The 16,073-nt window shown below is 35.2% G+C and overlaps 1 protein-coding gene, 1 non-coding gene and 1 pseudogene across 2 annotated transcripts in view; 2 read left to right on the top strand and 1 right to left on the bottom strand.

Moving 5' to 3' along the window:
* Positions 1-13,775, top strand: part of TOR1AIP1 (torsin 1A interacting protein 1) — a 33,476-nt gene extending 19,701 nt beyond the window's left edge. The window contains exons 9-12 of the mRNA XM_054587702.1: positions 2,073-2,114; positions 2,831-2,899; positions 9,504-9,560; positions 11,449-13,775. Of these exons, the coding sequence (XP_054443677.1) occupies positions 2,073-2,114; positions 2,831-2,899; positions 9,504-9,560; positions 11,449-12,227 (947 nt within the window). The 3' untranslated portion in view covers positions 12,228-13,775. The remainder of the gene's footprint in view (positions 1-2,072; positions 2,115-2,830; positions 2,900-9,503; positions 9,561-11,448) is intronic.
* LOC129081840 (prefoldin subunit 4-like) lies at positions 376-805 on the bottom strand (annotated as a pseudogene).
* Positions 5,850-6,034, top strand: LOC129082124 (U2 spliceosomal RNA). The gene has a single exon (XR_008530386.1). It is a non-coding gene; the product is annotated as a U2 spliceosomal RNA (small nuclear RNA).
* Positions 13,776-16,073: the final 2,298 nt, after the last annotated feature.

Raw genomic sequence — 16,073 nt, 5'->3', positions numbered from 1 at the left:
TGCTAAATACATAGATTAATACTTCATTCTTTTAAAAATATAAAACAAGATGTGAAAATAGGCAAATTTTCATTAAATCATCAAATAAATGAAAAAAATTTTTGAAGTATATTTTATTGATTATGCTCTTACAGTTATCCCACATTCTCCTCCCCCCATTCCCCTCCCACCAGCATTCTCCCCCGCCCTTAGTTCACGTCCATGGGTCGTACATGTAAGTTCTTTGGCTTCTCCATTTCCTGTACTATTCTTAACCTCTCCCTCTCTATTGAAAAATGTTTTAAAAAGAAAGTTTTGCTCTCCATATCATTTAAAGGAAAATTATCATTTGACCAATAATCAAGTTTATTAAATTTTTAAAGTATTATAAAATGTTTAATTTTTATCAGCTTCAAGATTTATGTTGTTCCCAAATTTTGCATATAACTGAATTTTCAAATCTGCTAACACCCATCGAATTGATTCTGCTCTGGATTCTAAGGTGTCAGTTTTTTTTGGAAATTTTTCTTTGCTTCTTCTAACATTTCTTGTGTTTCTTCTTGAGAATGAATAATGAAAACATCACCAATTTGATAAGGTATTATTATAAGCAGTCATCATCTGCAAGCATGATGTCCCCACAAGCATCTTTTAAATTTTAGAGTTGTTTCTTTTTTACATCTATTTCTTCCTTCAGCTCTGTGATTCAGTTTGTATTCTGCACAAATGTATTTGTCTTTTGATGATTTTCAAAAGTAGCAGTGACATCTTCTGCAGCCACCCTCATGGTGGCTGCTATCTGGGGACTGTGAAAAATCTGTTTCATACTCACTCTGTTCATGGAATTTCACTTTATGTATATGTATTTGTTAGTTTTCAGTAGGCTCTAGGTTTGTGACTTAAAAACTGAGAGGTAACAAGATGAATAAGCTGCTGAAACAAGAATAAATCATTTGTGACAAAGATGCTATGAATCAACTTAAATATTTGCCCTTTGTTATTCTAAACCTTTGATTTTGGAAGTTCTTAAATGTATCTTCCTATATAAGTTATGCCACACTCGTGCATTGGAATACTATTTAGCTATGAAAAATGAGTTAATTCTGTATACTAATGGATATAGGTGATCAAGATATATTTCCTTGAATCTAAGATACCATTGATTTTATGCATCACTAAGAAAGAAAAAAGACCCAGTTAAACTATGATATACTATTAATTATGTAGCTCTAAATCTGGGGTGTTTTTTTAAAAAGTGCTCTTTAGAATTAGTGAAAGGAAATATAAAAAATTAAGTGTCTACTTTCTAAAAAAACATTTTGTTAGTATAGACTGAAGACAAATCTGGAAAAATATATGTCTGTTTTATTCACCATGATATTTCTACATGTAATGTTTTGCACATAGTAAGCACTTAATAGACATTTAGGAATTTTTAAGGTATACCTTTCTCAAAAATTGCATTTCTTTTACAGCTAGCATATATTGTGTTCAGGAAAAAATTAAGTTGAAAATAAATTTACATCAACGGGTAGAAGTAACTCATTTCTTCAGAACCGATTTGGAAATTTACCTGTTAGAATTACAGTACCATTTTCTAGTTCCATTGTATCATTTCATAGTTGTCCTTAAATACTACCCCAAAACGTGTCTTTTATTTCATAACTCTGCAATGTCCAGAAATCTGCTTGTATAATACATAGTGTTATATATGGACTGCCAGGGTTTATATATCAGCCCCACTACTTTGAGATATATTTGCAAAATATGAACAGTACTAGTATTAACCACATAAAATGTGAGAACTAAGTAAAATTATACTAACACCTTCAGTATTCGTTCAGTGCAGTTCATCATTATTTTGATGATATTGATCCTAAAGCTGACTTTTAATTACCCAATTCTTGAACATTTTGACATTTAGAAAAGAGAAAACAATTACGTATTGTATATGTTTGGGACTGGTGAAAGAAAGGCTTTTTTTGTTTCTTTGATTTATAGTATCCATGATAAACAAGCAAAACATTTATGCAGTATCTTCCTTGATATTATTTCCAAGTATCCTCTGACCTTATTTCTGTTTTCTGTTTCAGGTCGAGACTTCACAACTCTGGACAGGCAACATTCAGGGCTGAGTAAGTGGTTGGTGGGTGGTTCTTCATTGGTCAGCTAATTCTAACCTGTCTTACTCTGCCAGCAAAAGGTACTAATGGTGGGAAAGGATTGAGGGTGGGAGGTGGAGTGGGTAGGGCAGAGGAAAGTGGTGGCGGGAAAATGGAGACAACTGTACTTCAACAATGAAAACATTTAAAAAATCAAAAATAAATAAATTTAAAAAAATCTTTTTTAAAAAAAGTGCTAACAGGATTTTAAGTCATTTTGTCCTCTTTGCCTTTTAGTTCACACATTGGTACTATATGTGGTAATTACTCTGTGTTATAGAAATGTTTACCCAAAGTAATTTATTGGCAAGTGTGAATGGTCAACTTTTTCATCTTAAATAACATCAAAATCAAGTTCAGGTGTTACTGAACACAGTCATTCTCACCAGAGCAAAGGACTTGTACAGATTTGTTTCTTAGGTGATTATATAAGGGTGGGCAAAAGTAGGTTTACAGTTGTGAGTACATGAAATGGAATTTATTCTTGTATTATTTATTTATTAATTATTGTATTATTTATTATTACTATTATTAACCTACTTTTGCTCACCCCTGTATATTTATTTGTTACCTATTTTTCTGGGAAGTAGTTCAGACTCACATTTAACCCTTTGACATTATTTAACACTGGAGTACGGTATACATGTACAAAGTATGCACAATGATATTTTGATATGCATTTGCTTCAGGCTCGGGACATCAAAAAGCCTCTCAGGAATGGGTTGAACAACGCCCCCAAATAAGGGCTAGGATACAAAGTAAGTTGATAAATCTCTACTTGTTACTGAAATAATTTGATTTGCTGTTTTTCTTGATTATTTAACATACAAAACATTGAGTTATTCAGATAAGCATTTAGATTGTTTGTGATTTCATTAATAAAGGGACAGCTCTGATGACTAGTTAGCTATTTCCATCTACTTGGACCGGCAGGAGGTGAACTCTGTGCAGTATAGACAGTGGTATGAGCCAGCCAGTGGGTGTAGGGTATAGACTTGACAAGTTGTCAGTTCTGTGCACCAGCAGTACAATCTGTATATGATGATGAGAACCTACTCTTCTAACGGTACCTGTTTTTTATTTTTAGCAGACTTTGTTTACTTTTATATAAGTAAACTTGGGGCAGCTTTGTGTACCCATTATTTTAAGTAATAAAGGCTGAAATCCACTAATTGTATTTTCAGTTTTAGGTTTAGGAGGGATTAGAAGTCACAAAATTTAAGAACTATCATAAATAGATGTGATAAAAAAAAAATCATACTTTGAATTCAGTGTGCATGGTAATTTCTGTAGCAATGTGCTTATATTAAACCTTGAATATATAGAAAAAAAAAATTCATGCCTTCCGTGACCCTTATCGTCTCTCCCGTCTCTACTCTTCTAATCACAGTAGCTCTCAAATTCATCAGATATCCCCTTACTTTTATTATTTATTGATTTGAGAGAGAGAGAAACAAACATTGATTTGTTGTTCCACTTATTTTTGAATTCATTGGTTGACTCGTATGTGCCCTGACCAGGGATTGGACCCACAGCCTTGGCATATTGGGATTGACGGTCCAACAAACTGAGCTACCCAGCCTGGGCCTCCCCTTACTTTTATTTAGATGATGTAAAAATCCCCATCATGCATCTCCTGCTCATGAAATGACTGACTGTAATTGGACAAGATAAGCTCTGTGGCTTTGTTTTCCATCAGTAAAGTAGTAATGGTCACAATTCAATTTCCCAGCTGTGAAGTTTTACCTCACCAGTAGGTGAGTTCTTCAGCTGCCTAAGCTGGATTACTTTTTGCCTTTGCCTTACTGTTGGCTGTCATTTCTTACTGCTTTGTGTACCTGCTATTAGAAGACCATTTTCTTTTACAGTTTGCACGTTTTGTCCTACTAGAATTAGGAAACCAAATATTAATTATTCAGCTTATTAGGATTATAACAAGATAAATAAATTAAAACTTACTGTGAAGATCTGACAGATACTCTTGGAAATAAAAATGCATGAGTTTGAGCATATGTTCTATGAGAAGCTCAGAGACATTATATAATAAGTAATTTCTTATTACTTAACTATATATTTTGGGTAATTAAAAACAGATTACTTCCAAATAAGGGAAGTATAGTATACAGTATTATAAAAAATGTAGTCTAAAATTTTTTGCATAAAATAATTTAAAAAAAAGAAAAACTAGGAGACTTTTTTATATAAAGTGAACATGTTGCTCAAAAAAAATTTGTATAATTTTTATTTTATCCAATAAAACACTGCAAATACAGTGTAGAAGAGAAAATAATTACATTGAAGATCTGATTGGAATGTAGAAATAGATTTTTTAGTTACTAAATTGAGAGCTTTTTTCTTTTAATTTATCTGTTTGCATTCCTACTTTGTCTTAAGTTAGTATATTTATTATGGTTTAAATTGTTAATATACTGATCAATAGTCCTGTACTATATGTATGTATATATGGTTTTGAGAGTTATGTGGAAATTATATGTCATGTGAGTTTGTACACTAAGGTGCAGATAACACCCTGGCCGGGTTGCTCAGTTGGCTGGAGTATCATCCCAGTGTGCCAGGGGTGCAGGTTCAGTCCCCAATCAAGGCACATGCAGAAATCAGCCAATAGAGGCATGGATAGGTAGAATAACAAATCGATGTTTCTCCCCCCACCTTCTTCCCTCCTCTCTTCCTTACCTCCCTCCCTCTTTCAAATCAATTTTTAAAAAGACGCAGATAACAGTATTTTAGACCTTTAACTTCCCAAGTACTTGAACAATGAACAGGGAGAAAATATCTTCAGTGATAGTAGAAGACTGCTGTGATTTTCAAACAGCTTTATAGATTCTTCTTCAATCTGAGATCATTTTTTAAATAGTTTTCTTAGCATTCCACATTTCATGTCTCATCACCTTCACTATACATTTTTGCCTATTTCAGATGGAAAAAATGTCATCATTAGATTTAGGGTTCAAGAACCAGGGACTTTAGATCCTTATTGTCACCTCATGTCAGCACCAATTGTCTGCACAGACAGGTCCTAAGTCAGGTTTCTACCTGTATCCCAACTTTTGGGAAAGACAGAACTGCTATCTTGATTTTTCTTTTTTCCCAGGTGATAAAACAGTGAGAACAGGGAAGGATGTTTATGGAGACGTCAGAATTCTGAGTCTGTGTCTCATTAATGTACATGCTTTGGAGCCTGTCTCTAAAAGCAGTGTAAAGAGGAAAATTTGGAGTTAAGAGTTCTTGGGTGCTAGTCCCAGCTATTAATTGAGTCATCTTGGTACACAGTTAACTTTTGTAAACTTCAGTATTCTTACCTTTAAAGTAGGGTCAATAGTGCCTATAACCAGCTTACTCTGATGAGCTTACTAAATATGTGAACACAACTTTTCAATTCTATATACCACATAAATAATTATTGCTTATTTCTTGTTAAAAATATATTGTGTAATGATAATAACAACTATGAATGATTTGTGACCTCTGCTTTTTGTAGAATGATTGATAGTTACCATACTCTTCAGACTGGAAAAGCTTAAGCTTTATCTTTTAAAAGTTCTTTGTTTTTAGGAATTTTTGTGACTCTCCCCAATAATATTTTTAATAAGCAGGATAGAGATTACCTTTTATACAATTCCCTGTCTTAGCAGTATATACCTTGCTAAGTTTGTGTTCTAGGAATTATATAAATATTTCATCTTATATATCATTTCTCAGCCTTTTGGCTAAGATCAGGTGTAGTATGTGTTCTTATCAGTTTAGTATCTGATATGTCCTCTATCCAAGGACATTATATGAATGGATTTCATATAATGGGGTTTAGGAGCTTGTTCCATCCACTCCAAGCCTCAACCTGGAATTGCAGTACTTCCAGGAATGGTGCACCCCACTGGGGGAAAAAATTCACCTTATATAACTGTTGTTTAGCTATTCTTCATTAAAATGATCACAGAGGAGCACTTACCAGCATTTTCATCTATTACTCATTTGATCTTTGCAACCATGGAGTAAGGTATTCAAGATAAACATTATCGTTGATAGGTATTTCCTTAATGAAAAAATATGACAATTTTATTGTACATGCTCTTTCACTATATGTTGCTCTACTTATAATTCTCAATTTTTTAAGTCATTTTACTGAGACATACACTTAGTGCATACACCTTAATGAGTTTGGAAATAAGTACATGTGAAACCATTACTGTAATCTATGCCATAAACATCTACCACTTCTAAAAGTTTCCTCTCAACCTCATTATTTTTGTGTGTGATAAGAACAAACATTATCAACTCTCTTAAAAAAAAAATCAACGCTCTTAGCAAATTTTTAAATATACAATACAATATTGTCAACTATGCTGTACAGTGGATTTCCAGGAATTATTCATCTAGTGTAACTGAAGCTTTGCACCATTTGACTAATACCTCCCTATTTCCTCCATCCCCAGCCCCTAGAAACCACCTTTCTGCTCTCTGCTTCTATGAATTTGACTGTATCTTAGATTCTTCACATAAGTGGTACCCTGAAGTATTTGTCCATCTGTGTCTGGCTTGTTTCACTTGGCCGAATGTCCTCCATATTGTTGCAAGTGGCAGAATTTCCTTTTTAAAGGCTCAATAGTATCCCATTGTGTGTGTGTGTGTGTGTGTGTGTGTGTTTTTTTTAATCTCTTCTTCTGTCAGTGGACATTTGGGTTGCTTCTGTGTCTTGACTGTTGTGCATATTACTGCAGTGAACATGAGTGTGCAGATCTCTTCAAGATCCTAATTTCCTGTATCCAAAAGTGGGATTGCCCAAACCATATGAAGTTCCATATCCATTTTAAATTTTTGAGGAGCCTCCATACTAATTTTCATAAAGCCTGCACTGATTTATATTCCTACAACAGTGTAGAGGGCTTTCTTTTCTCCAAATCCTCTCCACATGCCTCACTCTTTTGTTTTGTTTTTGTTTTTGTTTTTTGTACTAGCCATCCTAACAGGTAGGTATGAGATGGTTTTGATCATATATCTGTGCTTTTTTAGTTTGACATAACCTCATGTTCCACCTCTGCTTTTGTTGCCTATAGTTTTAGTGTCATCCAACAAATCATTGCCAAGGCCAGTATCAACAAGCTCTTTCTCTGTTTCTTCTGGAAGTTTCATGGTTTTGGTTCTTATGTTTAAGTTTTTAATCCACCTTAGGTTGATTTTTGTGTATAGTAGTATATAAGGGTCCAATTTCATTCTCTTACATGCGGGTATCTAGTTTTCCAAACATCATTTATTGAGGAGATTATGCTTTGTCTGGCACCCTTGTCTAAGATCAGTTGTCCGTATCTGTGTGGGTTTATTTCTGGACTCTTTTCTCTTCCACTGCTCTGTATGTCTGTTTTTATGCCAGTACCACCCTGTTTTGATTATGTTAGCTTTGTGATGTATTTTGAAATCAGGAAATGCGATGCCTCCATCTTTGTTCTTTTTACTCATAATTGCTTTGGCTACTTGGAGTCTCTTTGGCTCCATATGAATTTTAGAAGTGTTTCTCTCTGTAAAAAAAAAAAATGTCATTAGAGTTTTTATAAGGATTGCACTGAATCTGTAGCTTATTTTGGGTGGTATGGACATTTTAAGAATATTGTTCAATTTATGAACATGGGCTATCTTTCCATTTACTTCTATCTGCTTTAAATTTCTTTCATCAGTATTTTATAGTTTTCAGCATACAAGTCTTTCATCGCCTTAGTTAACTTTATTCTTATTTTTTCTGATGCTACTGTAAATGGGATTGTTTTCTTAATTTTGTTTGTGTTTTTTTCTCAATTTATACTTTTTGAGTTATATGAATATTACATTATGTAATAACTATTATTTAGCTATTCATCATTAATATCTTAGTATAGCACTTCGCAGCATGTTTTTATATTATCTCATTTGATCTTTTCAAGCATGGAGTGAGGTATTATCTGTTGGATGTTTTTATACATTAGTAAGTTTGGTAACCTAATTTAGAAGCTTCTAAAAGATGTAGTTTACTAGGCTAAGCTAATCATTGTGAAACAGTATGCCTTTAGAGGTAAGGTTGATGACATTTTGTTACATTTGAGGGTTTTTTTTTTAATCTTATGACCAAAAATAAGGTGGTTTCTGGATCTCGGCCACGCTAATTGTATTCATCCAGTTCAGTTCAGTGTTTCCCAAGTGAAAGCTGTTGAGAAACACCAGGAAGATCTACCAGAAAGATCATTTATATGTGTAACAATTGTAACTACAGGCAAGTGATAGATGCTAGTATTGGTTAATGTAGGTCATTCGAATGAGTAACTTAGCCTCTCCACCTTCGGAGCCCTCTCTCTTAGATGTTAAAGTCTGTGGCCAACCCAAGAAGGATGGAGGGGCAAAAGGAAAGAGCTGGAATAGTTTTTAATTAGTTTCCTAAAGTAATGGTAGAAGAAGAGATTTGATGAAGTTGTGAGAAAATTTTTTTTGAAACCTATTTAACCACAAACCTAAAACAAACCTGTTACTTGTCTAATAACAGAAATGATGAAACATTTTTTAATGTAGTTTTTATTTATTTTATTTAACTTTTTCAATTGCAGGTGACATTTAATATTTTATTAGTTTCAGGTATACAGCATAGTGGTTAGAGGTTTATATAACTTACAAAGTGATCCCTCATAAGTTTGGTGCCCACCTGGCACCATACAGAATTATCACAATATTACTGACCACACTCCCTTTGCTGCACTTTACATCCCATGACTGTTTTGTAACTGCCAATTTGTACTTCTTAATCCCTTCACCTTTTTCGCCCAGTCCCCAACCAATGTAATTTTTAAAAATTATTGATTTTTGAAGTGGTCAGAAGCACCAGGGGAAATTTTTTAATCAGTTTAGAGGTACAAAATAGGGTTACAATTGAGATTTTCATTAAAACACCTTATCCAGATAGCTCAATAATCCATAATCCATAATTTGTCCTTTTTTTCTCTTGGCAGCATCATCACCAGACAAAAGATTAATATGTCTTTTTTTTCAGATAGTGTATGTTTCCTTTCATTGTAGTTGTGCTTATTTACTTGATCCTTTTAAACTTCACAACTTCCATTAAATAATTTGGATCGAACACTTCAAGGCTTTCTCACAAAGCGATGTACTGAGAGTGTGCTTTGTGCTGGACCCCTGCGTGCTGTCAGGGACTGCGAGGGGAATAGGTCTCTGTCCCAGGGAGCTGTCGCTGTGGGTTCTTCTGCTCTATTCTGTTTCTGGCTGATCGCCACCTTTTTTTTTCCTGGCGGAATTTTTATTTTCTTTCTCTGTTGGAAATAACTTCAAGTTGTGAAACTAACTGATAGTCTTTATTACTCCTATTATTAGATAACAGCATTCAGAAATCAAAGCTTGGAAACCAGTCTCCATCACCCTTCAGCGAACGTAAGTTTGTTTAGTTTTTATTGAGTCTCTAAAACTGGTGATCCATAATTGGGTGTTTTTTTTGACAGCAAAATAACAATGCTTTTTGAAGAATTGTATTGTAAGCACTTCAGAGGAACACGAATATATTTTACTAGCAGTGAAGTTCTTTCAGGATAAACTATATGGAAATGACATCTGATTTTCCCCTTCACTCTATTTTATTAACTGAGCGGACTTTGCTGACTAAAAAAAAGGAAAAGAAAAAAAGTCTTCACAGAGCATACTCAATGGGATCACCATGGGCTTGCAAGTCCACAGCCCTGTATTTGAGTTAGACTGGATCACTTACCTTCTTTATAGCATTGGGGACAGGTTTCATTTTGTAAGCCTGTTTATTATCCTGAGTGAGTTCTAAGAAAATAACAGTGATTCTCAGACTTTTTGGTCTCAGTAACACTATCCACTAGTGAAACTAATAGTACCCCAAAGACCTTTTTAAAAAAAAATGGATTATATCTATTCATATTTACCTAAAAATTAAAATTGAAAAAAATTTTTCTTATGTTACTTTAATTTTAAATAATTTAGTAAGAAGAGTGACAGATTGTTTTATATTTTTTCTAATCTCTTTAATGCCTGTCTTAATAAAGTGGAGCTAGATTTTCATACCTGCTTCTGCATTTAGTCCTTACAATATACTGTTTTGATTGGAGTATCTGCAGAAAATACAGCTTTATAAAGAATTGTAGAATTTCAGTAGTTTCAGATAATTGTGGATATTCTTATTTTGGTACTTTTCCAAACTCAACAAGTAGTAGTTTCTAAATATTATTATAAATATGAAATCTGAAACCACATCAATGAGCTTTTTATATTCTGTAAAATCCATTGGTCGTCATCGTCCTTTGGATAGAATATCATGTACTAGTCATTTGGAAAATATTGGTTCACAAAGTTATGAAGTTCTTCCAAATGTTGAGATTTTTGAAATACAGTATAAAAAAGATTACATTTGTTAATACCACCACCAACCTCAAGACAAAAAAGTCTTTAAGAACTGGGAGTTTTCAAACTGATAGTTTCAGATACAATATTTCCACAATCCTAATTTTCACTGGAAACCTTGAATTTTATAATTGGCAACAAATATTGTCAGTTGTCAGGCTCACTTTGTTTATTTTCAAGAAAATGTCTAACAGATATACAAGTCTGACTAACCATAGTTTGTCACTTGTTTCAATGAAAAATTCCGTGAAAAGGCACTAGTTCAGCTCACAACTCAGTTACACAAAGTTCTTTTTCTGAGACAACCATTGTACTGTGCTCTGTATCAAAAGTGCTTTGTGTGTGCTTCCCATTTCTTCACACAGAAAATTAAGATTTGTATTCAAGGGTTGAGTTTTAATAAGAAATAATTTCAACTGCTTTATGAAGGGCATTCTTAAGTGAAACTGATAACCTTGAATGCATGGCCATGAAGAACACAGCAACTACACTAGTACAGTCGGTGCCACCGCCCTGTGGTTCATTCTAAGCTTGTTTTTCCCACCATGGTTTTTTCACTTTTCCCTCTAAGACTTTTTGTCATTTCGGCATTGAAGAGACATGTGCATGTTTATACACATAACTTAAAAACCATGGGTGTGAGATTTTTGTGCAAATGTAATAAATTGTTTCTTGTTTATTTTTTAATTTAAATAATTTTTAATTACAGTTAATAATACAGTATTATATTAGTTTCTGGTATACCCCTAAATTATTTATTTAAGAAAGTGAATTATCAGCTCCCCGCTTTAAATTCCTCTTTTGTTTAATGGTTATAAAGATTACTATTGGTTTTACAAGTCACTTGCCCTTGAATCTAAGAAAATTATATTTGCATCTGTCATTTCTTTTGCCTGAGCAGACATGACTAAACAACCCAAAAATGCATCCTTTGTCAAGATGAATTTGTGGCTAGCAGTTCTGCTTTTTCTTGTTGGATGTTGGTGGTACATTCACACTCCTGAGGTAGAAACTGCTGCTGTTCAAGAGTTCCAGAACCAGATGAAACAACTCATGAGTAAGTACCAAGGTCAAGATGAGAAGCTGTGGAAAAGGAGCCTGACATTCCTAGAAAAACATCTCAATAGCTCCCAGCCTCGGCCTCAGCCTGCCATCTTGCTGCTCACTGCTGCCCGCGATGCTGAAGAAGCCCTCAAGTGTCTGAGTGAACAAATCGCTGACGCCTATTCATCCTACCGTAGTGTCCCCGCCATCCGGATTGATGGGACAGGCAGAGCTACTCAGGACAGTGATGTTGTGAAACTGGAGATGGACCAGGAACTGAGCAACGGATTCCAGAATGGCCACAACGCAGCGGTGGTGCACCGTGTCGAGTCACTGCCGGCAGGCTCCACTTTGATCTTCTATAAATATTGTGACCATGAAAATGCAGCCTTCAAAGATGTCGCCTTAGTCCTGACTGTCTTGCTGGAGGAGGAGACCCTAGGAACCAGTCTAAGCCTAAAAGAAATTGAAGAAAAAGTGAGGGATTTCCTCAAAGTCAAGTTCACCAACTCGAACACACCCAATTCCTACAAACACATGGACGTAGACAAGTTGAGTGGGCTCTGGAGCCGTATTTCCCACCTAGTCCTGCCCGTGCAGCCTGAAAGCGCCCTGAGAAGGGGCATCTGCTTGTAAGGGGTGATAGAAGAGAAATCATGTCTCAAGTTCTGAGAATTTTTCAGACTTTCTAACCAGGGACAGAATTCAGAGCTCTTTGAAAGAACTGGTTTCTTTTTAAAGGAAGTTCCTGTGTAAACATAGACCATGTAAATCATTTGTCCAAGCTATTACCTGTTATTTGAGAGAAACGTTTCCCTGTTTCCACTGAGATTTGTGTTACTGGTATCTGAGAACTGGAAGTTATGTGCAGTCCCGTAGAAGGTTGGTTTAGGTTCTAGGTTGAATCATTATTGCAGTGGTATGACCAGTAAGAAAGGCCAGAAAATCCTTCCTACACATCCTCCCAATTTTTAATTGTAGACTCTATACAGTTTGTTGAGTTACTAGTAAGGCAGATCCCTAAATGTAACTGGGGGTTTTCCCATTTTGTTTTATTTTATATCACTTAGGTGTGAGTTCCTTAGTCAGCTTCTGCTTATAGGAACAATAATGAAAGGTCATCTGAGTGTGTGTTTGGGTTTGTTTGTTTTTTTCCTTTATTTTTGGAGAGTGGGGAGGAGGAGGCAAAGGAAAAGAGAGAATATGTGAAATGAGGAGGGACAAATGGGGGAAAAGACAAGTCTTTAAGGTGAAATATTAAAATAAGCCACAAAGACTTGGATTAGTCAAACATAGTTATCTAAACTCCATTCTCAGTGACTTCTGTTGGGATTTGTTTTTCACATATTCTTTCTTTACCTCTTAAGAAATTTTTGGTCCTCCCAGAGATTTTGAGGCATGTATATCACAGGGTTAAGTAAGCATACTTGTTCATTTTAACTGTTAAGGGCAGGTAAACTCTGAGCAGTTTTTTTGGTTATGTTTTAAAGCTTTGTTTTGAACTAAGAAATGTAGTTTCAGGGGGAGGGGGGAAAAGGAATATAGTTCAGGAATTGGTAAGCCATTTGTTGACCAGGTTTCCTGGGCTATTAAAGGATTTAATTTTCTGTGTGTCCGCTAGTTACAGTCTAAATCCTTTAGTGACACTCCTAGAACAAATACTGTATAAAGATTTTTCTATGCACTTGATAAATTTTATTAAGAGTGCCTCAAGCCAAAAAGAAAGTGAACTTTACCATATATGCAGAATGTTAAAATGTACTATTATACATTACTGTACTATGGAATTTCAGTGGTAACTTTGCATCTGTAATAGCTTTCTCATCTATCAACTGCTTTGTGTTTTTTTTAGAATCTTAAAATTCTAACGTCACCTTGTTGTTTTAATTATCAACAAACCTTTAACTGAAAATACTGTTCTTAGAAATCTAGAGCCAGTTATTGGCTTCACGATTTACCTTTTGTGTATCTCATGACCAGTAGTAGAGTGTGCGGTCTTCTTCCCGCTAGTACCACCTGTATTCATAAATTTATACCCCTTATTGTAATTTGTTCCAGCCAGAAGTCAAATGATCTGATTAATAGAGGATTCTAAAATAAGAGTTTTTGAAGAGGCTTATTTTATATCTATATATTATATGGAGAAACAGATGTTTTTAATAAATGTTTCACTGACCAAAATAATTCTAAAGTAATTAATTTTACTTACCTTTCAGGAAAAATAATTATAGCAGCTGATCTGTAAATGACTTTAAAAGCTATTTTAGTAATTTAAATAAATTTACTTTTCTTAGTTTGTACTTTCTGTATGTGTTGTAAACTTAACGATTCATAAACTTTTAAAAATTAATCCTAGAGTTTTCTTTACACTTGCTAGGAGAAATAAAGACCACAGAATTGGATGGGTCCCTTCACAAGTACATTGGTTAAAAGTATAATCACCATGATTTTCTATTTTATCCCGGGATTTTGAATTATCACTAAAATGGAATTAATTTAGGTATTCCTAATTTGACAAAAGAATCTGTATCAGTGTTTCTGAAATTTTTAATTCTCATCTCCTGAAGAGCCTTTTTAGATATATTTTTTTCTAATCATCTACCCCCATGAAATGTGATACCACACATACTCTGTATATCTGTTTAGGGATCGTGGACATTTTTGTGCTTTATACAGATGGAGCGTAATAGTTTTTTGCCCCCATCGAGAATGCGTGCTCAAGAACATCTGTGTTTGAGGTCATTGCTGCCTAAAATATTCTATTGTCTGTTTATGTAACCATTCTTTTGCCAGGGAAAATTTAATCATCAGCGTGAAAATAGGGAGTAGGGTCTCTAGAAATTAGTCACATTGTGACTTAGGGTGGCAACATTAAAACACAGGGAAAACCACAGTACAGTACTAGTCATACACATATCTAGAAACCTAAATGCTTTCCTTTCAATGACTTCCTTACATGTTACTGAAGTTTTCTAAACTTTCAGTCCTCAAAACAGAGACAGAAGTAACTTGACTTTCATTCTGCAAGGAGAACTGTAGCAGAAAGGGTTTGCATAGACCATGCCTAAGCTGAAGATAAACCCAGTTTTCCCATGACCTTGCTGCTTTGGAAAGTGGCCTGTGTCGGCAGTGGAAGGAAGCATTTCTCATGGAACGCAGAAAAGTAATGACTGTTCTGCCATATTGTCCCCATCAAGGTCATAAAGCATAATTTTACAGTATGATTATACTGGCATTAGCCACTTGGAATGAAGACATGAGTCCTGAGTCTGGGAAACCCAAGTGAGCAAGCTGCCATTGACTGGAAAGAGGAAACTCCTATTAAGTTTGACCTCTCTTTGGCCTAGATTCAGAAAAGAGACCCGGTGTGCTTGCGGACTCCTCTATGTGGTAGGAGGGATACAGCCTGTCGCCTGAGCATACAAAGGAGAAACCCCTCAAAATCTACACATTGTACTCTTCCCATTTGCACAGGCTTGGAACCTTCTGGAATGCTGCATTCCCTGCCCTCTGCCTTTCCCCATTCTCATGCGCTGCTAATTCTTTCTTGTTTCTTAAGGCCTTAGTTTTTTAGACAACTTCACTGAGACCTTCCCTATTTCCCTTCCCACAACACTGGTCTAGCTGCCTTGTCTCTCTGCTCTCACTCATCCCACATCACCTCAGACAGCAGTTAGCTCACTCCCACGACCTCATGCCTCTTGAGAGCAGGCGTGTCATTGATAACACAGTGACAGTCACACAGAGTGCTCACGTATTTGTTGAATAAAAACTGCACGCCCTTCCTAGTGAGCTGGAATAGGTAAGTTGTATCTTTCACAGTGTTTTACTGACTGTTTTTCCTGTTATTCCTGAACCTTTTTCTAAAGCTTTTATGACTATTTCATCCTGGAATCAATGGTGCTATTTGTAATTTAAGACAAAGGGGACCAATTCACGTGGAGCAAGGAAACCAGTCCTTTTCTGGGGAAGCACACAAGGATCCTAAGTGAGAGAGCCCCAAGGGGAAGGTGACTCTTAAGAGACAAAACTGGAGGCCCTGAGGTTTTCCACAACAAGATGTGGAATTTGAATTTTCTTAAAAGAGCTAACGAGTCTCCTTATGTCTTCCCATAGTATAGTTCAGATAAGAGATGGTGTGGAAGGAAGATGAGTAAGATATCTGAGAAGTGGAATTCACCAGGTTTGGTAATTGAATGTGAAGTCACAGAGAATTATTAGTATCCTTTACAGAGGACTCTTCAAAATGCTGTATTACTAAACATCTTTCTGTTTATCTCAAGTATCTTCTCTCCCAAAAATACTAAGCACACAGTGGTAGACTAAACTCTGCGTGTCTTTATGTTGACTTTTAGCAGTTTGAAGTAGAGATAGTCACGTATTTAGCCAAGGATTGCTTGATTATAAATAAAAACCCTGTCTAACGAGCAAAAGACAAAAGGGAGGGTTGGGGTGGGTGTTGTAAGGCTCTATGTCTCCGAC

Source organism: Pteronotus mesoamericanus, unplaced genomic scaffold, assembly GCF_021234165.1.
Source record: "Pteronotus mesoamericanus isolate MK-2021 breed Mesoamerican mustached bat unplaced genomic scaffold, CSHL_Meso_final scaffold_1186, whole genome shotgun sequence".
NCBI lineage: Eukaryota > Metazoa > Chordata > Mammalia > Chiroptera > Mormoopidae > Pteronotus > Pteronotus mesoamericanus.
This window is presented reverse-complemented; position numbering and strand designations above follow the sequence as displayed.